Genomic DNA, 26,912 nt, shown 5'->3' on the forward strand with positions numbered 1-26,912 from the left:
TAAGAGATAAGACTGGGCAGTCCAGTCCAGTCCACTGGCGTGAGGAGGAGGGGATGGTCCGTGCTACTGGTTAAGAGATAAGACTGGGCAGTACAGTCCGTTCCACTGGCGTGAGGAGGAGGGGATGGTCCGTGCTACTGGTTAAGAGATAAGACTGGGCAGTCCAGTCCAGTCCACTGGCGTGAGGAGGAGGGGATGGTCCGTGCTACTGGTTAAGAGATAAGACTGGGCAGTACAGTCCAGTCCACTGGCGTGAGGAGGAGGGGATGGTCCGTGCTACTGGTTAAGAGATAAGACTGGGCAGTCCAGTCCAGTCCACTGGCGTGAGGAGGAGGGGATGGTCCGTGCTACTGGTTAAGAGATAAGACTGGGCAGTACAGTCCAGTCCACTGGCGTGAGGAGGAGGGGATGGTCCGTGCTACTGGTTAAGAGATAAGACTGGGATCACCCAACATTACAGGACCAACGGACAGTGGTGGGAAATGTTTTACCTAAAGTAAAAGTGTTAAGACTGCAATGTGGAAATAATCTGTTACAAGCAAAAGTCCGGAATTCGAAATGTACTTGAGTAAAAGTACAAAAGGATGGGCATCAAAATGTACTTAACCTATTCTAGACGGGAACCCCTTTTGGTGTTTTAACTAAGCATTATGTTATACTTTAGCTATTGAAAAATAGCAGATCTACAAGCTCATAGCGCGCCACCGAGTAAAAAGTAAATAAAGAATAAAAAAGAAAAGAAAAGCAACGCGTTCTGAGCTTGTATGTACAGTAGGCCTACAGTATATACTGTAGGGCTGAAGTGGGTAATGTATGTTTGATAATAATCCAATTTGAAATTTGAAAGTAACATAACTTTCAAATAATTGTAGTGTAGTAAGTACAATATTTGGATAGTAGAAGTAAAAGTAGCGGAAAGTAAATCTACCAAGGCCAATGACCAACTCAGTACTCGAGTACTCCTGGTCAGATATTACGAAGGCCTCACTCAGACCTTTACTGCATTGCTGTATGCTTGTTGGATGAATGTTGTGTAGTGTCATGGCCGCCCCAATGCATTTCCAATGGAAGTCACCTGGTTTGTAGTCCACATTTTGGACTACAAGCTGTTGTATGGCTTTCGGCTGTGTTTCGACTGCGCCCCTCCCCCTCATACAACACAAATGTTGTGTCAAACCATGTGACTCCCATTGGAAATGCATTGGGGTGGCCATGACACTACACAACATTCATCCAACAAGCATACAGCAATGCAGTAAAGGTCTGAGTGAGGCCTTAGCCTGGGGTCCACCTATGCTTTCTATGGCATAGACAGCTCCCGGGCAGGATCCGCCGGGAGAATCTAGACACAGCTGCGCGACATGAGACTAATTAATTAGAGCGACAGAGAGAGAGAGGAGTGTGTGTGTGTTTACGTGTGTGTTCACGTGCGTCAATTTAACAAAGGTGCAGACGATCAGAAATCAGCAGAGAGTGATCGACGTTTGCGCTACTCTAGTCAGGGACTACAGATGAAACATAGCTTATGGCTAACTCTGGCACATTTACATGGAAGTGAAAACTGAAATGTTGATTAATGAGCATTGTCCCTGTCAAATAAATAAATAAATAAAAAAGCCGAATTGAAGTGGACTCTGTCCCAGACTTTTTTTTTTCTCCCTGGAAATGAAAACGTCTGGGTTTCCGAGGCCAGATATTACTCAACTGCAAGTGAATAATGCTCCGTCAAATAATATGTACTAGAGTTAGAATTACTGGAATATTAACACAAAAGTAGATATTACAAAGTATATTATTTTCCTTTGAATATGCTGTATTACAATGTTAATATTTTCCACAAAACAAAAACACTGAAATATTTCCAAGGAAACTTTTCAAAACACAAATAGTGAAAGTAGCTCCTGAAGTTGAAGGGTAGTCAACGGAAGAGAGGAGGCTCCCCCAGAGCTGTGAAAAGGGAGACGCATCACTCCTCTCTGCTTTTCACAATGCTAGTGACGCAAAACAGAAAAGAGATAGCATGACCTTGAAGTTAGCCTCTATGCCCCTCTCATCAGAAGTGTTGCAGTGCATTCCTTTACTTATTATATATACGTTATCCCATTTTGGGCGGGAACCCCTTTTGGTGTTAACATTATGTTATGCTTTAGCAATTGAAAAATAGCAGATCTACAAGCTCATAGCGCGCCACCGAGTGGCGCGCTATGAGCTTGTAGGTCTGCTATTTTTGAAAAATCGAAGAACGACTGACATAGAAACATAGCTTTTTCAGAAAACTGTCAGGATTTAGAAGACATTTTTAGAATCTGATCTCAGGTCAAAATGGGTTATTGAAAATTATTCAGGGTACCACTTCAACCCTAATAGTCCCCCCCCCCCCCCCCGAAGGTTTATACTAGGCTGCATACTTTTTTCCCCAACCTCTACTCCTAATGTCTTGGTATTTTCACCGAATGTTTGCCACCGAATAGGGACGCTGGGCACGAGTGATTAATTGTTTTATTTGAAATTGATTTATTTCATCATTCAATGGGAGAGACACTCTACTGTGCCATTTCTTTTTTAACCGACAGACTGAAGTTGGATTTCAAGTGTTCAAAGCACTCTGCAAAGGGAAAGTTCAGACTAGAGTGATTTAATTTATTTTAGTGAAACTGCACTGTGCTTCAAAGACTTTTTTTTTTCTCCAGCTAGAGCCGAAAGCAGCACTTCTCCTGAACATGTGTTCAGTGCTGCTAGTTAAGTGTGGGCACACAGTGAGATGTCTGATAGATCAATACGTAGCAGCGATGTTATCAAATGAGAGCCATCACTCCCCTGCAGACCAACAGATTGTGAGATGTAGAAACAACATGACTAGAAACATAAAAAAAAAAACACCTACTATAATTTAATGGTATTCAAATTATTGCAGCAATATGGTTTGGTGCATTGCAACTACAACACCAGTAGATATTCTCTCTTCTCTTTAACCCATTAAAACCTCAGGCCGATTCTACAAATGCCTTCTAAAAAAAACAGTAGTTCTCGCACTTCCAAGAGGTTTCAAACATGTTCAAAAATAGCAGATGAAACTGCCTCCCCCTGGCCAGCCGGGGGCGCCTGATGGAGGGGAAAGGAACTGGTTGGAATAGCGCGTTCCTTCCACGCGCTACTGTACGTCCAACCAGGGAAACTCCCCCCGGTCAGGTGTGAAGGAGCAACTTGGACACTCAGGCATGAAGGAAGCATGAGTTCAAGTCCGTTGCTCTCCCCATATATGGGGACTAGGTTGACGAAGGGTGTGTAGAGCCCAGGATCACATTAGATAATTGACACAGGGGTGAAAAATGGGTTACAAAATCGTGGGATAAAATAAAATAAAAATAAATAAAATAGCAGATGTACAGGCTAGCGTCGTCCTGCGAGCTTGTACTGTGCATTTGTACAATATTTGAATAGCCAAGACAAAAATCTATAAAGGTTCAAGGTTGTACTTTATTGTTACCATCTTGTGTACAGGTACATAAGAGTAAAACTTATTTAAAATGACTTATGCTTTCCTGGTTTCAATGGGTTTAAAAGGAACAATCTGTAACTGTCATGTCATTCCCGGGACTCAAACCGAATGACAGAAAACCTGTTTGGGTGGAGGTTATATGGCATCATGAAATACCACTGACCAACCAGTAGTGGTCCTATACCTAGGGATGGAGCCCGAAAATCGGACTCCTACCTAGGGCATTAAGCAACTAGTCGACTAGTTTACTAGTCGACTAGTAAATCCACTACTCAACCTTGTTGGTACTAGTTGACTAGTTGATAAGAAGAAAAAAAAAGGAAAAAAAAGTTTATTTTTTTTATTTTTTCCCGATTTTGTAGGCCTCAAGATCAGGTAGATTATAGTTATAGTCACCATGTACACAGTTTTTCAATGTACACATATTTATTTCCAAATATTTTTTACACAATAGGTAGTTAAACAACTAGTCGACTAGTAAACTAGGCAACTAGTCAACTAGTAAAAATGACTAGAAGTGAATGCCCTAGTCCTACCCGACCACAGGTTCGACATGTCTCAATAGAACAGCTGGTGTAGACCAACTAACTACAGCCAATAGTATAATTATGTACCGGACCGGTAGTATCAACATACGGATTGGACAATATAACGTTTATTGATACAAAAGAAAAGTGATGGATTGCTTCAACTATTCTCATGGTGTACAGATGTGGATTTCAGCTGGCCAGGGCCACCGCTGTCTGTTTATCCCATTTTGGGCGGGAATCCCTTTTGGTGTTAGCATTATGTTATGCTTTAGCTATTGAAAAACAGCAGATCTACAAGCTCATAGCGCGCCACCGAGTGGCGTGCTACGAGCTTGTAGGTCTGCTATTTTTGAAAAATCGAAGAACGACTGACATAGAAACATAGCTTTTTCAGAAAACTGTCAGGATGTAGAAGACATTTTTAGAATCTGATCTCAGGTCAGAATGGGTTATTTTCCCTCGCAGGCTGCTGTTCAAGGACCTGCCTGCCTCTGGAAGTAAACACAGGGCTAAATGTGCCTGGCGTTGTCCTGCCCTGCTCTCATCATGAACTCTCGTGTGGAAATGGACTGTGCAATACAGTATGCCAAGGCTGCCTGATAGGGACGCACACAGTGAGTCTGGAATAAAGGAATTGTGATATTAAATACAAATAGCAGTAGACACAGCCCAGCACATGGAGTTTACCCACTTTCAACCGGGCTTGCCTATATGGGCATTTCATTACAGGCAAAATTCTTAAGTTATTGAAAAAGCCTAAAAGTTACAGCTCTGCGAGCTAAGCTTACACAACGTGGCTGCAATGCACTGCATTAATGTAGATTTTTCTTCAGTAAGTATAAAACAAGGGCTTAATTTTTGCTGGCTTACCTGGCCAGCAAAACGAACGCCCTTGAGATGCATAAATAAAAATATGCAACCCGACGTGCTGGCCCCGTCAGTATGGCTGTTGTCGAGTTAAGCCATTTGAATATCATACAAAAACAAACACAAAACAATCCACCCTCTTTGTGCCTTGGAATTTGCCGTAGTCGATATTTTCTTTATATTATATTTTTTGTCTTCTTCACTCAATTGTGCACGATTACTGGAGCAAGGTCTCGGGGAAAGCAGCTGTTTTTCCGAGACCAGGGTGAGATTCCCCCCCCCCGTCCCCCGTCCCCCCTGTCTTGTAAATGTTTGATGCTGCTGCAGCAGTCCCTGCATGCCGAGCAGATACATACATCCTTTTGGGTCACATGGTCCGGTGGTATGGCACTGTGTGCAAACACCGGAGCGGATGTGAGAAACCTGGGGGGGTGGGGGTGGGGGGGGGGGGGGTGGACGCAGTGCACTGAGGAACTGTCGGGACACTATAAATAGCCACCTGAGTCACCGCCGACCAAGTTAACGGTGGCACTTTTACACAGCGAACGCATCCATCTCCTCTCCGCCTCTCCGGTGTTATGTATAATTAAATGCCTTCGCGTCCGGAGGGTGGGGGGGGCGGGGCATATGGAGACTCGCCTTAATTTGACGGTAAGCTTAACCCATTTTGGGCGGGAACCCCTTTTGGTGTTTTAAACATTATGTTATAATTTAGCTATTGAAAAATAGCAGATCACCGAGTGGCGCGCTACGAGCTTGTAAGTCTGCTATTTTTGAAAAATCATGAACATGTGGTGCAAAGCTTTGAATATATACGCTTTCAGAGCGAACGTTTTTAACTCAAATCTTTGCTTCTGGGAGGGGGTCCCTGAAACAACACATTTTCAGATGGGGGTCAGCGGCCAATTTCATATATTTTTGGGGGTCCTTGACATGAAATATTGAGAACCACATGAGGTTTTTCAGAAAAAAAAGACATTTTAAAAAAGACATTTTTAAAATTTCGACGTCAGGTCAAAATGGGTTAAGTAACAAGCTCGCATACGCGTTTGCAGAGCAAAAGTCAGGGTTGTTATGGAGCCGGCGCGAGTCGGGTGGGGTGGGGGTTTGGAGTCGGGTGGGGGTTTGGATTGGGGAATGATGAGCCTGTCTTACGCAGGGTGATGATGGAGGGCCTCTTACTTTCCTACACAGACCGGGCAGTGGACAACGACAGCAGCCTGGGGAGGCCATTTCTAGGGTGTCGGCGGTTTATTAATAGTGGGCGAGTTGAAGCAGCGTGTCCCACGTGATGACGTGTCGCTGGTGTTCCATCTTCCACATGATGGTACACACGGTCATTGTGAGGCACCGAGTCAGGTTTCTGCGGGTTGCTCTGCTAAATGCGCCCCGTTAGCCCCGCCCGGAGCTACAGACGCAGGTATTACTACCTCCATGAAGGTATATATATATCAACATGATCTCAAATCAATCACAGACTTACTGCTGTTTTATTTCTGAGGCATTGTACAGTACAACACATGATGGAGTATACTAGTACACTGTACTTGGATAGGACCTCAGTGCAGAGTTAAGAAATGTTCATGGGCCTGGGCCGTGGCTCAGTGGTCCAGGCACCTTGGCTGGTAATCCAGTCTGGCAGTGTGCCGCGGGTTCGACTCCCGATCCCGACGGCCTTTACTGCATGTCTTCCCCATCTCTCCCCCCATTTCCTGTCAGCCTATTGTCTGTCCCTCCATAAAAAATATAAAATAAAAAAAACATTTAAGAAATGTTCATGATACAGTACTGTATATACTTGGACAGTGCCTCAGTACTTTGTTTTGTCATTAGTCCTCTTATTTGTAATCATGTTATTGTCATGTTGCACGCACGCACACGCGCACACACACACACACACACACACACGTCAATCTTCTTCATGTGAATACATTGTAGCCCCAACTCTGTTACAGGTTTGCCTGGTGTTATGATTGATGACATTGAACTTTTCATAGTGTTCATATCTTTTTCTTTTTTTAACTCGTTTTGTGTCTTACCGACTGCATCACGTGCCGTTCACATTCCGACTAATAAAGTATTAAATCAATCAAAAACGCACGCACGCGCGCGCACGCACACACGCACGCACGCACGCACGCACGGACACACGCACGCGCACGGACAGAAGCAGAAAGTGGGGAGCCTCAGCCGACTGCAGAGGTGATGAAGGGCAGCTGGGTTAGTGAATCATCTTCATTCATGTGATGCTGATATAATAGGAGACAGGAGATAGGAGACAGGAGACAGGAGACAGGAGACAGGAGATAGGAGATAGGAGATAGGAGACAGGAGATAGGAGACAGGAGACAGGAGATAGGAGACAGGAGACAGGAGATAGGAGATAGGAGACAGGAGATAGGAGATAGGAGATAGGAGACAGGAGATAGGAGACAGGAGATAGGAGACAGGAGACAGGAGATAGGAGACAGGAGATAGGAGACAGGAGCTGAAGATACTGCAGCCTCTCAACACCACACTGCACCCTGTAGGAGACAGGAGCTGAGGATACTGCAGCCTCTCAACACCACACTGCACCCTGTAGGAGACAGGAGATACTGCAGCCTCTCAACACCACACTGCACCCTGTAGGAGACAGGAGCTGAAGATACTGCAGCCTCTCAACACTACACTGCACCCTGTAGGAGACAGGAGCTGAAGATACTGCAGCCTCTCAACACTACACTGCACCCTGTAGGAGACAGGAGCTGAGGATACTGCAGCCTCTCAACACTACACTGCACCCTGTAGGAGACAGGAGATAGGAGACAGGAGCTGAGGATACTGCAGCCTCTCAACACTACACTGCACCCTGTAGGAGACAGGAGATACTGCAGCCTCTCAACACTACACTGCACCCTGTAGGAGACAGGAGATACTGCAGCCTCTCAACACTACACTGCACCCTGTAGGAGACAGGAGATACTGCAGCCTCTCAACACTACACTGCACCCTGTAGGAGACAGGAGCTGAGGATACTGCAGCCTCTCAACACTACACTGCACCCTGTAGGAGACAGGAGCTGAGGATACTGCAGCCTCTCAACACTACACTGCACCCTGTAGGAGACAGGAGCTGAGGATACTGCAGCCTCTCAACACTACACTGCACCCTGTAGGAGACAGGAGCTGAGGATACTGCAGCCTCTCAACACTACACTGCACCCTGTAGGAGACAGGAGCTGAGGATACTGCAGCCTCTCAACACCACACTGCACCCTGTAGGAGACGGAGCTGAAGATACTGCAGCCTCTCAACACTACACTGCACCCTGTAGGAGACAGGAGCTGAGGATACTGCAGCCTCTCAACACTACACTGCACCCTGTAGGAGACAGGAGCTGAGGATACTGCAGCCTCTCAACACTACACTGCACCCTGTAGGAGACAGGAGCTGAGGATACTGCAGCCTCTCAACACCACACTGCACCCTGTAGGAGACGGAGCTGAAGATACTGCAGCCTCTCAACACTACACTGCACCCTGTAGGAGACAGGAGCTGAGGATACTGCAGCCTCTCAACACTACACTGCACCCTGTAGGAGACAGGAGCTGAGGATACTGCAGCCTCTCAACACTACACTGCACCCTGTAGGAGACAGGAGCTGAGGATACTGCAGCCTCTCAACACCACACTGCACCCTGTAGGAGACAGGAGCTGAGGATACTGCAGCCTCTCAACACTACACTGCACCCTGTAGGAGACAGGAGCTGAGGATACTGCAGCCTCTCAACACTACACTGCACCCTGTAGGAGACAGGAGCTGAGGATACTGCAGCCTCTCAACACCACACTGCACCCTGTAGGAGACAGGAGCTGAGGATACTGCAGCCTCTCAACACTACACTGCACCCTGTAGGAGACAGGAGCTGAGGATACTGCAGCCTCTCAACACTACACTGCACCCTGTAGGAGACAGGAGCTGAGGATACTGCAGCCTCTCAACACTACACTGCACCCTGTAGGAGACAGGAGCTGAGGATACTGCAGCCTCTCAACACTACACTGCACCCTGTAGGAGACAGGAGCTGAGGATACTGCAGCCTCTCAACACTACACTGCACCCTGTAGGAGACAGGAGCTGAGGATACTGCAGCCTCTCAACACCACACTGCACCCTGTAGGAGACAGGAGCTGAAGATACTGCAGCCTCTCAACACTACACTGCACCCTGTAGGAGACAGGAGCTGAGGATACTGCAGCCTCTCAACACTACACTGCACCCTGTAGGAGACAGGAGCTGAAGATACTGCAGCCTCTCAACACTACACTGCACCCTGTAGGAGACAGGAGCTGAAGATACTGCAGCCTCTCAACACTACACTGCACCCTGTAGGAGACAGGAGCTGAAGATACTGCAGCCTCTCAACACTACACTGCACCCTGTAGGAGACAGGAGCTGAGGATACTGCAGCCTCTCAACACTACACTGCACCCTGTAGGAGACAGGAGCTGAGGATACTGCAGCCTCTCAACACTACACTGCACCCTGCTGCCCGAAGGCTGCCATTCATTGATTAAAAAATGCCTTACAGGTGTGCATTGTGTGCATGTGGGTGTGCATGCACGTGTGCGTGCGTCTCTACACTCTCTCGAGTGTATATATACGCATCAATTTGGGGGTCCGTGATTCCGTGACAAGGAAATATAAAGTTTGAGAACCACTGCACACCAAAAAAACACAAGATGGTGGGAAGTGATGCTGGCAGCAGAGTGAATAGAGAGAGAGAGAGAGAGAGACCACCAGCTGAATAGAGAGAGAGAGAGAGAGAGACCACCAGCTGAATAGAGAGAGAGAGAGAGAGAGACCACCAGCTGAATAGAGAGAGAGAGAGACCACCAGCTGAATAGAGAGAGAGAGAGAGAGAGAGAGAGAGAGAGAGAGACCACCAGCTGAATAGAGAGAGAGAGAGACCACCAGCTGAATAGAGAGGGAGAGAGACCACCAGCTGAATAGAGAGAGAGAGAGACCACCAGCTGAATAGAGAGAGAGAGACCACCAGCTGCCCAGCATGGAGCTGTTCCCAGACGAGCACAGCAGAGGGAGAGCACGCAGGAGGGCTGCCAGGAATGGACACACTTCAGGTTGCATTTCAAGGGCAGGGAACGCAAAAAAACGCCAAAAAAACTACAAAAAAAAAATCTACTAGGGCTGCAGTGCAACTATCGATTATTTCAGATTATTTCCATAGTGATTGTACAACGGTTTAACCCATTTTGACCTGAGATCAGATTCTAAAAATGTCTTCTACACCTGACAGTTTTCTGAAAAAGCTATGTTTCTATGTCAGTCGTTCTTCGATTTTTCAAAAATAGCAGACCTACAAGCTCGTAGCGCGCCACTCGGTGGCGCGCTATGAGCTTGTAGATCTGCTATTTTTCAATAGCTAAAGCATAACATAACGCTAACACCAAAAGGGGTTCCCGGAACTTCCCGCCCAAAATGGGTTAATGTTTCGCTGAATCGAATAATGTGTATTTTTTAGATGTATTAAATCCATTTAAATGTTTATACAGATGATATCAACAAAGCGATACACTTATGTGTTATTTTAAACTTTGTCACACAAATGGTGTCACGCTAAAAAAAACTTGTGAGCTTGTTGAGTGGCTATTTGCTAGATAAAAAGGGGGCCAAATTTACTTTCTCCACCCTCAAAATTAATTATTTTTAATCAAATTGATTATTGATCAGAAGCTTGATCACAGCAATGTCACAGAACTTTCTACAGATCCTTCTTCTAAAAGTTAGCCTCCAAGTCTGCTCCTTTAGTGAAACTAAACACCTCAGTAACAAACGAGATCAGATATGTTGGAAATCACAGACGAGCATTCATCAGCGTTCATCTTGGTCCTAACGCCATCTATCGGCTCCCGGAATAAACCCAAGACCCGTTTTATAATCTCCTCTACAAATACAGTTTTGACTTATATAGCATTTGAAACAGACTTATAGCATGTCATGTAGACAGCACAATAAGTGCATTGTATGTAGTCATAGCACTTCATGTACAGCATAGTATAGCATATATGTATAGTTTATATGTATAGTGTCATTATATAGATATGTTCTAGTTATAGTTTATATGTATAGTGTCATTATATAGATATGTTCTAGTTACGTTCTTAGTTTACGCATGTTTCGCGATAAATGCATTTTACATATGTGATGTATTCCCATGCTTTTTGTTCTTGCTTAATGTAAATCGCTCTGGATTAAGAGCGTCTGCTAAATGCCTAAATTGTAAATTGTCTAACTTAATTTCTTGCAGAATTGCATGTGCACTTCTGAAAAGGTTATAAAATGACACATCATATGAGTTGAGGAGCAGGCGCACTCACTGCACTGTAACTTTGAATTGAGTTTACGTTGTTTCACAGTGTGGACGTCTGTTTGGTGAGGCTAAAGAATGAGCTATCTGACTTTACTTTGATTGACAGGTCCACCACAAAATCAATACTCAATTATCTCAAACTGTGATACTAAAACCTTTTCTCATTGAATTTGCACATTTACTTTACACAGAATGTTGTAGTTTAATGCAGTGCGCTGCATTGTGTCTTTACAATGACTGGATAACGTTTTTTTTTTCAGCACACCTTTGTTCTTCCAAAAGATCCATATCATATCAACACCATTAATGCTATGCTGGCAGTGCACTCTGCGAGTGCACGGGGAAAGGGGGGCCTGCGACGGGTGGCGAGCTCCGCGTGCCAGGAGCGGCTAGCATCCGATGCCAGCTCTCCCCACTGTGTCCTTGACCATGAGAATATTTCCAATCCAAAGTCGTTGCCTGAGAAATGTCCCCGTCGTCTCCCTCCGCTTCCCTCTGCTAGGTGAACATCCGTGGGTGCGGGGGCGGGGTACACTACAGTACACACAGCACAGGCATGGGGGGGGAGGGGGGGGGACCACACACTGAGACTGAGGCAGCCAGGAGAGGGGGGGGGTTATACACAGATTAAACAAACTATGCAGACAGCCGCATCAATTACAGCCGCTCAAACTATCCATTCACTAGGCTGCCTCCGCTGCAAATGATGAGCCAATTACAGCCCAGGCAAGTGGGGCCTTGTGAAAGGCAAAGGGAGAGAGAGGGTGGCTTATTGAAGAGGGTGTTTGCAGCAAAAAATACTAAAGGCTGGGGGAAGTGGAGCAGACACACACACACACACACAATGCTTAAGCAGCTCACATTTCTGGAGGAAGAATCACGGCCAGGGAAGGCTTTTTGTGCAGAGATAATTACACCAATGGGAACCAGTGTAGGAAAATCAATGATAGAGGCAGGACAATAATTAATTGTTTTCGGGCATGCCTTGCAGACGTCAAATCAAGGCCACTGGTCTCCGAAAAAAAGTTAAAGATTCGTCCTTGCCCCCATGCATTTCATTCTTTTCTTACCCCATAAAAGATATTTGTCTCTGTAGGATGCATATCTCTCTGCTGTTGGGAAGAAACCACCTAACTCCAAAATGTTAATTTTTTCAGGAAATGAAAAATATAAAATGTTCGGGAAATTTAGAAAACCATTTTGAAAACAAAGCAATGCTGCCTCCTCAAAGTTGGTGTCGTGACTTTATATATTGTCAATTACTTGCATATATATGAGGGGGAGAGGTGGTGGAGTTAGTTGCTTTAGCAGACAGTTTGAGGGTCCAATGGAGTTGAGGTTTTGTCCAAAGGATTTTGTTCCGTTGGTTCAGTATTTTCGAAACAACACACAGATGTTAGGGTGTTCAATGGCACTGATTTATGTAAAAAAAAAAAAAGAAAAAAAAAAAATCAAACACCTCAAAAATGGAGTTAGGAGGTTTCCTCCCGAGCCTATACAGTAGTACCCGGTTCACTGGTTCCCTGGAAACAACTCATGTACAGTATAAACAAGCCTCCTTTTGTGTGTGTGTGTGTGTGTGCGTGCGTGCGTGCGTGCGTGCGTGCGTGCGTGCGTGCGTGCGTGCGTGCGTGCGTGCGTGCGTGCGTGCGTGCGTGCGTGCGTGCGTGCGTGCGTGCGACAGCTCCAAGAGACACCCAGACACAAACACAAACAACTCTCAAATATCCCAAACCCTGTCAGTGCAGCTCAGACATGCTGTGCTGTGGATGCAGAGAACCGAGGGCGGAACTGCGATTTTCAAGCACAAGCACGGCCCGCCCGACTTCAAAACATCCCCCAGGAGCAAAGACACCGTCTACACATCTAGAAATAAAATACCCAGGTGAAGGTTTAAGCATGTGCTCGCTGCAGTCTGTAGGAGAAGAATGTATGAGAACAGACCAAGAGAGGCAGTAAACGCCATTGACAATGAAGGGAAAATGTACGTCATAATGTGTCATTTATGTCATTGTCTCTTTATTGTTAATGGCGTTTAATGTTTGTGTTTGCACCGTTTGTTTTACATCACCAAATCAACATGAGTTAGACTTTAACCCATTTTGGGCGGGAACCACTTTTGGTGTTAGCATTATGTTAGGCTTTAGCTATTGAAAAATAGCAGATCTACAAGCTCGTAGCGCGCCACCGAGTGGCGCGCTACGAGCTTGTAGGTCTGCTATTTTTGAAAAATCGAAGAACCACTGACATAGAAACAGCTTTTTCAGAAACTATGTAGAAGACATTTTTAGAATCTGATCTCAGGTCAAAATGGGTTAATAGCGCCCCTCACTTCACACGGGTGTGATTTTTATACACACTTATTTTTCACACAAACCAAATAACTTACAGTATTGTATACTGTACTTCAAAAATAGTGTAGATACTGGTTTTGAATAATGCTGGCGATATGCTGCAGGCTACTTGAAACGTTGTTTATCGCCTAAAATGTTGAGAAGGAAGGTATTCACTGTGCAGCGGCTGAAGCCTGGAGGAGACATGAGTAGAAGTGAGTTAGGAGAAGTGAATTCACTCCTGCTGCATCGATTTCCATTGGCCAGGCTGTAAGATCATAATGATTCCTGTTGTATAACCTGTCTGTAAAGCACTTTGTAACTATATGTTTGGAAAGGTGGTATACAAATAAAATTCATTCATTCATTCATTCATCAGTGAAGTGTACTGTGTACTGCAAAGGGAAGATGACTATGTTTTCCCCCAACAAAACCAATTAACATATAACATAACATTATGTTATACATTATGTTATAAAAATAGTGAAGATACCCTTCTTTACTGGTTTTGAATACACTTTTGGAATTATTTCGCCTACAATGATCGACATGCCCAAAATAAAGGATTATTATTTGATTCTTTTCTTAAATTAAATTAGCGATGTACAGTATTATAATGTATTTGTTTTGCACTGTTGTTCATCTTCATTTACATGGCGATGCTTCAGTTCCTGTGACACATTCCTGAGGGGTACAATGTGTCTTAGCCCCCTCCGTGCAGCCCAGTGGGAAATGTCAGTGCCTTCAGGCTGCCCTGTGGCAGGTGGGTCTGCCCCCCCGAGCGCAGCGCTACGGAGCATGCCCAGTCCGTCTTGCTGCAACGCAAGTATAAATGATCAGTGGCGTGCACAGACATTTAGAGGGGCAGGTGCTCAAGTTAAAAAAGGGCACCTTGTGCAGCGCGTGGAACCGGCCGGTTGCCTTAATCCATTTTGGGCGGGAACCCCTTTTGGTGTTAGCATTATGTTATGCTTTAGCTATTGAAAAATAGCAGATCTACAAGCTCATAGCGCGCCACCGAGTGGCGCGCTATGAGCTTGTAGGTCTGCTATTTTTGAAAAATCAAAAAAAAAAAGAGAAAAAAATGTTTTTTTTTTTTTCAAAAGGGCACATTGCCAAAAGGCAGGGGGTGCTCTAGCACCCCCTAGTGTCTATCTGTGCACGCCACTGTAAATGATCCCGTACCGCCCAGCTTTCGACTCCAGAGGTATTTAGATACGTCTCGGGTTTGTTGCTCACGCTCTGCGCTGAAAATGCCCGGCTCATATCGTTGCTTCATCAACGACACGCTGACATTATGAACGACTCCACCAAAAGTCAAACTGAAAAGCTATATGAAGGGAGTAGATGCATACTGTAAATACCTCCAAAGGCCAATGTGATCTCAGTATATCGAATAGAGCCACCAAACTAGAGTTACAGTAAGTCACAGCTGGCTAATAGCTTCCTTGAATAACATGATAAAAAAGTACAGGAAAATAGACAGACAGCTAGCCAGGTCGACTAGCATCTGTGGCTAGCGTTCACACCACTTACAGGAGCGCTCATCTTAAAAAGTGTGGCAGTTCAGTCTTCTTTTGAACGGGTGGCGGTGTGAAGAGAACAGTGCGGATATGGGTACTAGTTAGGCTAGCTAGATAGCAGGCTGGATGCGTATGCCTCTCCCTGGAATGGGCCCGCTGCTCAGAATAGCCGGTGGCAGATGCCTTCCTCCCCTCTGTGTGTTATTTGGAGTCCAAGGGCAATGGAATCCTGCCTCGCAGGGCACAGAGGTGGAGCGTTGCTTGCTTCAGGACAGAGGGAAGGAGTGGAGGAGGAGGGGACGGGGACGAAGGGGAGGGAGGGAGGGAGGAGGTGCGAGCTGGACAAACGCATCAGCTGCCAACCCCATGGTTTTGGCATGGTGGCAAGGCTGCTTGCATGTATTAACCCATGTACGATTGATATTGGGCCAAAAAGAACAGGTTGAGGTGGCAGCGTGGGATGAGGTACATAGCTGGCCACCAGGTTGTGCAGGAATGATGAAAACGATTCAAGTTAAATCAGCCAGCGCTTATACCGTACGTATATATCTTTGGGCTTGAAGGTGAGTCAGCCGTCAGCTGCTGAAGCCATACCACGGAGGGGCGTGTGTGTGTGTGTGTGTGTGTGAGTGTGTGCGCCCGCGCGTGCGCCCGCGTGCGCCTGCGGTGGGTGAGGCCGTTGAGATCACCAAGTTCAGCCTGTCGGATCATCATGCTCAGCCTGTAAAACTGTACGCCGTGTCATTGCGCTGCAGGAAGTCAAGTCAAAACAAGCCCCCAGGACCGTTAAAGGATTTAACAGGGCCCGCTTGGCAGGACGGAGACGGGCTGATTGACTGCTTATGGACCTCTGGACTGACATGCTAATGTGTTGGGGAGGGTGAGGGACAATGTCAGAAAGGCTGAAAAGTTTTAACGAGACGCAAACAAAGCCTTCCAATGATTTTCTTGTCAAGGACAGGACATGCATGCCACCAGCCGTCAACATCCCACTTCACAACACTGACTTGCACTTTATTGCATCAGGGTGACAGAATAATAGAGGAGAACACTTCAAAGACAGTCCACAAGACATGGTCTGGTCCTGTGTGCCTTGAGAGAGTTGGGTGTGCGGGGCCCCCGTTGTATACATTTGGAGGCCAAAGGCAGCAGGAAAGTGGCTTTTAGAAGCCCAGGGGAGATTGCTGCTGGTGGAGCAGCAGACTATAAGGAATGCCTCCATTCCCTTACCTGGCTCTATCTGTAGAGAGACAATTTAACCCATTTTGGCCTGACACCGAAATTTAAAAAATGTCTTTTTAAAAAAATTTCTGAAAAACCTTGTGTCTCTCAATATTTCATGACAAGGACCCCAAAAACTATATGTAATTGGCCGCGGACCCCCATCTGAAAATACCCCCCCCAGAAGCAAAGATGTGAGTTAAAAACATTCGCTCTGAAAGATTTGCGCCACATTTTCACGATTTTTCAAAAATAGCAGACCTACAAGCTCGTAGCGCGGCACTCGGTGCCGCGCTATGAGCTTGTAGATCTGCTATTTTTCAATAGCTAAAGTATAACATAATGCTTAAAAACACCAACAGGGGTTCCTGCCCAGAATGGATTAACACAGGGTGCTGCCTGGCCTTCCAGCCCCAAAGGCAGCTTATCTGAGGTGATATATATATATGCTGCAGGCTACTTGGAAATTTAGTTTAGCCCCTAAAATGTTGAGAACGTATTCACTGTGCAGCCTGGAGGAGACTGAGTATAGAATAAGTTATAGTAGGAGAAGTGAATTTATTCACTTTGCAGCATTGATTTTCATTGGCTCAGGAGGCCAGACAATTTAAGATTTAACCCAAAAGAAATTGCAATAGTAATCGGTCAAGGTTTTATATGATCCTTAGGGTCATCCAAATGTATTATATAAATTGGGGATACATTTATTATATAAATTGGGGATCATGGTAAATTCAGGGGTTGAACGTTGGGGTACCATTAAACCCATTTTGACCTGAGATCAGATTCTAAAAATGTCTTCTAAATCCTGACAGTTTTCTGAAAAAGCTATGTTTCTATGTCAGTCGTTCTTCGATTTTTCAAAAAATAGCAGACCTACAAGTTCATAGCGCGGCACTTGGTGCCGCGCTATGAGCTTGTAGATCTGCTATTTTTCAATAGCTAAAGCATAACATAATGCTAACACCAAAAGGGGTTCCCGCCCAGAATGGGTTAAAACCTATATAAGGCAAATATTTCACGTTTACGTACAGTATATATACGGACGTCGACGCTAGGTGGCGTCATATCCCAGGTCCGTATATATATATACGTACCCCAATGTATACTCCGTCTATATAATGGTTGAGGCCTACGGAAGCTTTTAACATTGGTCCGGTTCCTATAGCAACGCCCCACCGTTCCAACTATGGGATTGCAAATATAATCACAGTGCAGACTCCTTGGGCTAAAAACGGCCATAGCATGGCCATCTTCATTAATGTGATGACCTCATCACGTTTGGGCAAGTGGCTATGGCCGAATTTAGCCCAAGGAGTGTTTTCCGTGCAAAGCGAATGCTTGCAATTGATTCAGAATCATGAATACCCCTTAGTTTGACATGTCACATGCTACTGTACTTAATAAAGGGATAGTTCAGATTTTTTTAACTTAAGTTGTATGAAATACTTGTCATTAATATAGTGGTTGCAACTGTATTAATTGATTGCCCGAGTCCTGTGGTGGGAGTTCTGCTCTGGTTTTGGTGAAATATCAAGTAGTTCCGGTCATTTTGTGGGGGGCACTGGGGGCCACGCAGTAAAAGTAAATTAATCCACAAAACTAACGTAATTTGTATTGTTGACCTATTTCTAAAATATTAGTGCAACTTCCGTTCTTTTTTTACCCCTCTATCACACAGAACTATGTTTTTTGTGTCCATATCACCACGCCCAAAAAATAGTTCCATGTGATAGAGGGGTCAAAGTTGAACGAAAGTCGCGCTAATATTTTAGAAATAGGTCAACAATACAAATTACGTTCGTTTTGTGGATTAATTTACTTTTACTGCGTGGCCCCAGTGCCCCCCACAAAATGACCGGAAATACTTAATATTGACCAAAACCAGAGCAGAACTCCCACCACAGGACTCGGGCAATCAATTAATACAGTTGCAACCACTATATTAATGGCAAGTATTTCAAACAACTTAAGTTAAAAAAATCTGAACTATCCCTTTAAAGCTGCTATAAGCAATATTTCTCCAAATCTTAATAACATCTTTTTATGATTCCTTTTTTGTATTCAGACAGCCAGCAATGAGTAAAACTTCCTACTGTAGAAGCATTGTCATTGGTAGAAAAAAAAAACCCGGTCAAAATGACTAACCAATCAATCAGGAAGTAGACAGGCAAATCGACCAATGACAAAGCTTCTAGGAAAATCTTTGAATGCAGATTGCAGCCCAAGGATGTGTCACAGAGACTAATTGTTTTTGCTAGCGTTTACCATTGCTGGCTGTCTGAATAAAAAAAAGAAAAAAAGAAAAAGAAAATGTAATTACAATTTTGACATATTATTGCTTATACTGTAGCAGCTTTAAAGCATAATTCAAATTAGAAATGTTTGCCTTTTTCCAATGGTAGCCCAAAGTTCAACCCCTGAATTTACCATGATCCACAATTTATATAATAATCCATTTTTAATGTTATTTGGATGACCCTGATCATTAAAAAACGATTACTATTGCCATGTATTTTGGGTCACCCCCCTTTTTCTTTTAGCTTAGATTGACTGCGGCCTACAGGCTGCAAGAGTTTTGTTTTTTTCATCAGTCAAGTGTTATATTTTGAATTGACTGGATCTGCTGTTTCTACAGCAACAGGAGGAGTCAACAGAACAACATAGAAAAAAAGCTTCAGGTTTCACATTGAGAATAATGAGAATGTGAGCATGTTATGCTGCTTCCAAACATGACGCGCTGCAGCCAGACAGAAGCTGCACCTCTGCGTCACCGTCATGCATAAAGAAGGAGCCAGATATTGCCGAGGGGAAATTGAACTTTTGACACTTGAAAAGAAACTCCTAGAATTTGAAATGGGCAACTATTGGGAGTCGAGAAGTTGTTTATAGAAATACGAGCAGACTGGTTGACGCACATAAGCAGAGACGGCTATCAAACACCCAGCCTGCTTTTAGCAGCATCAGATCGTCATGTCATCATATCACCCTGTTTGTCATTCACACTGCCAGGTGCATACTGCCTCCGTTGAAGTGCAAACCCTTCATATGGGCCTACAGTTGGGTGCCACCGATATTGTCCCTTATCATTTGACCCATTTAGGCCTGACCTCAAAATTTAAAAAAATCCTTCTAAATCCTCCAGTTTTCTGAAATAAATATTTTCACGATTTTTCAAAAATAGCAGACCTACAAGCTCGTAGCGCGCGCTCTATGAGCTTGTAGATCTGCTATTTTTCAATAGCTAAATTATAACATGTTTAAAACACCAAAAGGGGTTCCCGCCCAAAATGGGTTAACTGTCCTTTTGCGCAGATCACGCAAACCTCAGCAAAAAGGACAATATCGATGGCCTCCAACTGTATGCACATTGCACAGAGAGACAAAATAATACAAATTATATCAGCTATGAAACTGAAAAACCTAAGCCAAAATATTAGGAATGTGACACCGATAGGTAAGACTGAGCAATAAAAGCAGAGTGTGCGATGTGGATATAACTGTAAAGGACAGGGGCTATTCTTTTTCACCTTCTCAAGCCTAACGTGAGCAATTATTACGGAGCTAAATCCTTTTTCATAAGCACAACTTCTAGCTTAACAAGCAACAAACAACTCAACCAACAAAATGCGTCTCACTTCCACCATAGCGATTTCAATAAAACATGTCCAGTAATTCAACACCTGTGAAAATACACATATAATATAGACCCCCCATGGCTGTGTGTTGGCTGTATGAATATGTGGTTCAGTAGGTGCCAGTTTGCTAAGGAAAGGGTCGAGCAGCAAATGTCTCTTGCTGATAGACGTTTATATGCACATAGCTGCAATGGGCAGCTCCAGATCACCTTACTGAGGCAGCAAGGCGGGGACCAGCGTGGGGGGAGGGGGGGGGGGGGGGGGGGAGGGAGGGAGGGAGGGGTTGCTGCATGGGGGAAAGTAATACCACCCTCGCTGTATAATGTCCTGGTGCTCCACATGGCCGTGTCTGCTCTATACGCCAACAGCTGGATGCCCGTTCTGGCTCGGGGGAAATAGGGTGGTTTCTCTTGGCACCGTTTAATTGGGAATGCAACACAGGTTCAGCGCTATTTTTAATCAGTAGAGCACATGGGGGTGGGGGGATGGGGGGGGATATGGGTGTATATCTCACTAGAGGAGATGTCTCAAGATATAAAGAGCGTGAGAGTGAGATTTCCTCAGACGTGGGCCTCGTGTCTGGTTGCCAAATGGGACTCGTACTCGTTCAGCAATCGGCACTGCAGTGCAACGGGACAGAAAATGGCAAGAAGGGGCTTATTAGATGCACTGTAATTAGCGGCCTTAACGCCGGGGAAAAAAAATAACTTAACGTCTTAACGAGGATGTGACGCAACTGCGGACGCGTGGAGTATGGGAAGAATGCGTGTGTGCACAGCTCCGTGGATCGTGTGGAATGAGTTCCTTCTGAAGCAACAGGGTCCAGCAGACTTAACCCATTTTGGGCGGGAACCCCTTTTGGTGTTTTAAACGTTATGTTATAATTTAGCTATTGAAAAATAGCAGATCTACAAGCTCATAGCGCGCCACCGAGTGGCGCGCTACGAGCTTGTAGGTCTGTAATTTTTGAAAAAACGTGAAAATGTGGCACAAATCTTTGAATATATATTCCAACGTTTTTAACTCAAATCTTTGCTTCTGGGTGGGGTCCCTGGAACAACATATTTTCAGATGGGGTCGGCGGCCAATTACATATATTTTTGGGGGTCCTTGACATGAAACTGACATAGAAACATGTTTTTTTTTAGAAGGTATTTGTAGAATCGTTCCCAGGTCTAAATGGCTTAAGCAGCACTATAGTCCCCACGGGGGCCCTGAGCAATCCCAGCTATGCCATTGAGAGGAGCCCAGCTGCCAGGACCACCACACTGCCCACGTGGCGCGCCGCGCACCATCAGGAGTAACAGCCTCATAAATGGGCCGTGTGGGATCTTCCGTTTGAGTTCCGTGGCTGTCAAGCGGTCCAAATGCGCGTTTTCATTACAGATAGTCTATTAAGGAATGTGTGGGAGGTGCTGGTGGTGGAGGAGTACTCTGCCACGTTTCAATCTCCAGTCAGAGATCGCTGCGGTGGAACACGATCATCCGTCTTCAAGCATCACAGCTGCTGGCATGCTAATAGGCAGTTTTAACGCCTGTGCTCGCAGGGATTAAAGCGATGCCTGGCCACTGTAGCATAATCCCCAAATGTGCTTTTCTTTTTCTCCCAAATACAGTCAACCCAAATACTGCGGCTGTTTTCTCTTGTTCCAGTGCCCCACTTCATGGTGGGACCTTTAGGTCCCAGGTAGCCCGCCGGAAGCCATTTGAACATTTAAAATTCAGTTCACGACATGAACAATCAGGGCCTTCGCAGATAATGATCTTTAAAATCTCAACCGCGAAATGACATCTAAGCCGGGTGTGGCTGGAGTCACGTTTCATGACCAAGCAGAACCCTTACAAGCCTATTATAAAACTAAGGACTGAATTAAGTTGAGGCTGCAACTTAATTGTGCAATGCAGGTCAACAGGGGGACAAACTGTTCACATTCACAATCCTTTTCACACTACTGTGTTTATACTGAAATGCTGAGTCATGCTACACGGATCCTGGCCTTAGAATGGAGGTCGGGGAGAACACAAAACAATACATAACCAGTTCACCAGTGTACACCAATTCTTTCAGAGTGTTTGCCTGTTACGTGACATGCCTAAAATAGGGACGCTAGGGTTTATGTGTTGTAAACACTAAACACCCAGCCTTGGGCTTTGATCACCACCACCTGGCTCGCTGTCCCACATTTGGGTCCTCACCGCACCATCACGTAACACAGAGGAGATATGTTACAGTTAGACCATCCCATTGGACAGCTATTTAAACCATGGTGGCTGGCCACAATAGTGAATTATCTTGGCCACCACCCCGTCCCACAATCCCCCTCTGCTCAGCCTTTGAACTCGTGTCTGACACATAAACAGTGCTAATGAAGACTAAATTATCATCCTGATCCCTTTGTCTCCGGAATACTTTGCCCAGTGGCTGCGGGCTTTGATGTGAGAGGAAGCAGAGAGGTGGAGGAGGTGGAGGGTGGGAGGACAGCCGTCATCACCCTAACCCGCCATGCCTGATTCCCGATTCCAGCAGCTCCAAGGCAGCCTTGCCCCTGGCCTCCCCTGCGGAGGTCCTGCTACGTCTGAAACGTCGGCAGATCATATTTTAAAACCACCACATTACTGTCCTGCCCCTCCTCCTCCTCTCCACTGCCATAAAAGCTGTCATTACCAGTGCAGAACGGCTGCTTCTTTAAAATGTCTTCTTTAAGGTAAAACCTTGGTCGGGCTGAATGCAGGCTTCCGCACTCAACACCCGGCTATAAGGAGGCAATGAAACACCTTCCAAAAGTAGAAAACATTATAATGTAAAGTTAATATAACGTTAATAAGAGAACAACCTCATTATGGAATCTAACAGGAATTCTTAAAAGCTCGTCGTTCAGCAAGTCTCAACTCATTTAAAAGGAGGACATTGCAAAGATTCAGTTTTGTATAAAGGTGAATTCACTTAAATAACCATATCCCTATGGTCCCGGTGTGCTAAGCTACAGTATAAGACAGCTGTCCAGCTATAATGTTGCATCACATATACGTTCCCATTGCGTTGTCCTGAACTTGAGACCCTGATAATTGCTGATAAGATATTTAATAATATACTTCCAAGGAGAGGAAAGACTACATTCCAAAGAATGAGTTTATGAACTTACAGCACAAAGCACCTCTCCATATCTTACAGGAACACGAAGCAATTCAAAGGAAAAAGTCCCCTAGTACAACATTATGAGTAAGTGTGGAATATTTTACACTGTGAACACTGTCTGCAACAAGACGGAATCCAATCTGTTTATTTCACTGCAACAAGACGGAATCCAATCGGTTTATTTCACTGCAACAAGACGGAATCCAATCTGTTTATTTCACTGCAACAAGACGGAATCCAATCTGTTTATTTCACTGCAACAAGACGGAATCCAATCTGTTTATTTCACTGCAACAAGACGGAATCCCATCTGTTTATTTCTCCAATCGGTAGATTTTCTGCCACAGCCTCGAAAACCTCAACTAAAAATAGGCCTTTTGCCGGCGGCCTTTTTAAGGTCAAAGCTTGGGGTCCCGTCTGAGGGCTGCTATGGGTGAGGCAGCAGCAGGGAAACGCTTTGTCCCTGACCGCATGGACCCGTCTGAGGGCTGCTATGGGTGAGGCAGCAGCAGGGAAACGCTTTGTCCCTGACCGCATGGACCCGTCTGAGGGCTGCTATGGGTGAGGCCGCAGCAGGGAAACGCTTTGTCCCTGACCGCATGGACCCGTCTGAGGGCTGCTATGGGTGAGGCCGCAGCAGGGAAACGCTTTGTCCCTGACCGCATGGACCCGTCTGAGGGCTGCTATGGGTGAGGCAGCAGCAGGAAACGCTTTGTCCCTGACCGCATGGACCCGTCTGAGGGCTGCTATGGGTGAGGCAGCAGCAGGGAAACGCTTTGTCCCTGACCGCATGGTCCCGTCTGAGGGCTGCTATGGGTGAGGCAGCAGCAGGGAAACGCTTTGTCCCTGACCGCATGGACCCGTCTGAGGGCTGCTATGGGTGAGGCAGCAGCAGGGAAACGCTTTGTCCCTGACCGCATGGTCCCGTCTGAGGGCTGCTATGGGTGAGGCAGCAGCAGGGAAACGCTTTGTCCCTGACCGCATGGTCCCGTCTGAGGGCTGCTATGGGTGAGGCAGCAGCAGGGAAACGCTTTGTCCCTGACCGCATGGACCCGTCTGAGGGCTGCTATGGGTGAGGCAGCAGCAGGGAAACGCTTTGTCCCTGACCGCATGGACCAAAACACAACAGCTCAGTAGCCTTGTGGTTAGAGTGTCCGCCCTGAAACTGGGAGGTCGGGGTTCGATCCCCGGCCGGGTCATACCAAAGACTGTAAAAATGGGACCCAATGCCGCCCTGCTTGACACTCAGCATCAAAGGGTTGGATTGGGGGTCAAATCTACTAATCAAATGATTCCCGAGCGCAGCGCACGCTGCGGCTCACCGCTCCAAGAGATGGGTCAAATGCGGAGAACAAATTTCACTGCGGTAACGTGTGTGACAAATCGTATGACTTTGACATTTATATTCAACAAACTGTAGCACATCGGACAAAATAATGTGGTAAAATAACCATTCAGTAATTACTACTAATATGTCGATGGCATCTCATTTGAAATAAAGCAACTTTAGATATCTGAAAATAAATGTGAAAATGTATTAACCACTCAGACTTTTTTTTTAACAGCATACGGTCTCCTAATATTAGTTTCAAACCATTCAATTCAAAGAATAAATAAAGCTAATTTCCAGGATATTTTATGTAAAGAGAACAAGGGTCTGTTGCTAACCTTCAAACCGGAGCATGACCGTGCTGCCGTATACTGTAGGTGTTGAATTAGGAAATTAATTCAAACTAAACAAAACAGTGCATTTTTTTTAAAGGGATATTTAAGATTCAGGCCTGAACGGAGGAGAAATGTCTTGAGAAAAGCAAACAAGGCTGCAGGTCAAAGAGGTCGTTGTTCTTTTTCACAACAGCCTCCTCCAATGTTCTTTATTTTTTTTTACACTGCACTGGACCAAAGAAAACTGAACAGTGAGCAGTTTTTGTAAAGATACCGAAAAAAAAAAGTTAACTTAACTGGAACAACAATAAAAATAGCCGAGCAGGTATAGTGCTCTACGGGGGGGGGGGGGGGGGGGGGGGGGGGGGGTAAAACAAGCTGGCATCTTGATGAACTACCACTAATGTAGAGTTCAAAGTCACCACTGAAGAGCAAACGAACTAAGGCCTAAGCTATGGTCCATAGAATAACAGTGTTGCTAGTCGACGCGATCTGGGCAAGTAACACCGTTGTGCGATGCAATATAATGCAATGAGGTGAATAGGTATAGGGTAGGTATAGGATGACATGGCAGCATTCTGACCCCTGACATTTCAGGTCATTTCTGTCGTCTCTCAATCAAAAAAAACCTAAAACCCAAGTCTGGGCCCTAAGGGGGGACTCACCCGCTTGCGACAGAATGGTAAGCCCTGAGTAATGATGTTGATGCTGAATATCTTGAGCACTTTCTGGGGGGGCAAGGCCTCCTTGGCCACATCCAAAGGGTCCCGAGAGGCGGCCCGGCTCTCCGGCGGGGCCTTCGGAGCCTTTTCCTCCTTGGGCATCTTTTTGCGGGCGCCGGCGGAGGCAAAGCGGGCGATGGGGCAATGCCGCAGCATCGCAAAGGGAGAAAAGAACGAAGTATGCAGAGTCGCTGACTACTGGGTCATAGCCCTAAAGAGACGCGGGTCAGGTAATGTCAGGAGATGACTGAGCTCTCTGCTTGAAATACGCTTCACTGGACGTCAGGACGTGTCAGTGCAGCCCTGCTCTCATGACCGTCCACTCAGAACTCGCTGCCCCGCAGGCCTGCTCCTTTTAAAATATCTCCAGGGTGTGAGGTCACCGTTGTGCCCCTGCCAGCCAGAGCAGCAGCTGCAGTCAGGGGGCTGCAGGAAGGGAAAAGGGGAGGACAGACCCCGCCCAGCTCGCCACCCACCCCCCCTGCATGGAACCTCCTTCCTTCTGCCAACTCACAGACAACCACCACCACCACCGCCCGAGAGGGGAGGACAGACCCCGCCCAGCTCGCCACGCACCCCCCCCTGCATGGAACCTCCTCCCTTTTGCCAACTCACAGACAACCACCACCACCGCCCGAGAGGGGAGGACAGACCCCGCCCAGCTCGCCACCCACCCCCCTGCATGGAACCTCCTCCCTTCTGCCAACTCACAGACAACCACCACCACCGCCCGAGAGGGGAGGACAGACCCCGCCCAGCTCGCCACCCCACCCCCCCCTGCATGGAACCTCCTTCCTTCTGCCAACTCACAGACCACCACCACCACCGCCGCCCGAGCTCAGTCACTGTGGAATCTGCTCTCGTGACCCCACAGGGCGTGGAATGTGTACCAACAGTCGTCCCGACAAGGCACATGTGTGTGCGCGGAGCCCCCGGAGCTTCCTCATCGCAGTCATTCTCCGACCCCCCCCCCCAGCCCCCCCCATCCACAAACCCCCGGCTTCTGATACTCCCAACTTGCCAGAGAGGAATCAGCTGTTTAAACGCAGCAGTAGCAGCGCAGAACCTCGGCGATGCCCTGAGTAAAGCGTAATCATCTGTGCACAACAAACAGACAAAACGGTATATTCTCATTTGGGTCACTAATGTTTTCTTTCGGCTTTTTAAGCGATGACTGGTCCAAGGATACCTTTCCCCGTGTCCTCTATTCGCCGAGGTGTGAAGGAATCCCAATACCGTTGTCTATGTGAGGGAAGTGGCTGAAGGATATTTCAGGATCCCCATCACAGTTGGTCATGTATTAGTATGTGTGACACATTTCACTTCAACAAGGCTTCATTTGGCCCGCTGTCAGGAAGGACGGTTGTTTATTTGTTCCTTTTTTTATAAACTGGAGTGTAGCGCA

At 46.0% G+C, this 26,912-nt stretch overlaps 1 protein-coding gene across 1 annotated transcript in view; it reads right to left on the bottom strand.

The window, feature by feature from the left end:
• The window catches only part of fbxw7 (F-box and WD repeat domain containing 7), a 148,985-nt gene extending 123,257 nt beyond the window's left edge, over positions 1-25,728 (bottom strand). The window contains exon 1 of the mRNA XM_079499919.1: positions 25,451-25,728. Within this exon, the coding sequence (XP_079356045.1) occupies positions 25,451-25,663 (213 nt within the window). The 5' untranslated portion in view covers positions 25,664-25,728. The remainder of the gene's footprint in view (positions 1-25,450) is intronic.
• Positions 25,729-26,912: the final 1,184 nt, after the last annotated feature.

The sequence above is a fragment of the Electrona antarctica genome (assembly GCF_951216825.1).
Source record: "Electrona antarctica genome assembly, chromosome: 4".
Classification (NCBI taxonomy): Eukaryota; Metazoa; Chordata; class Actinopteri; order Myctophiformes; family Myctophidae; genus Electrona; species Electrona antarctica.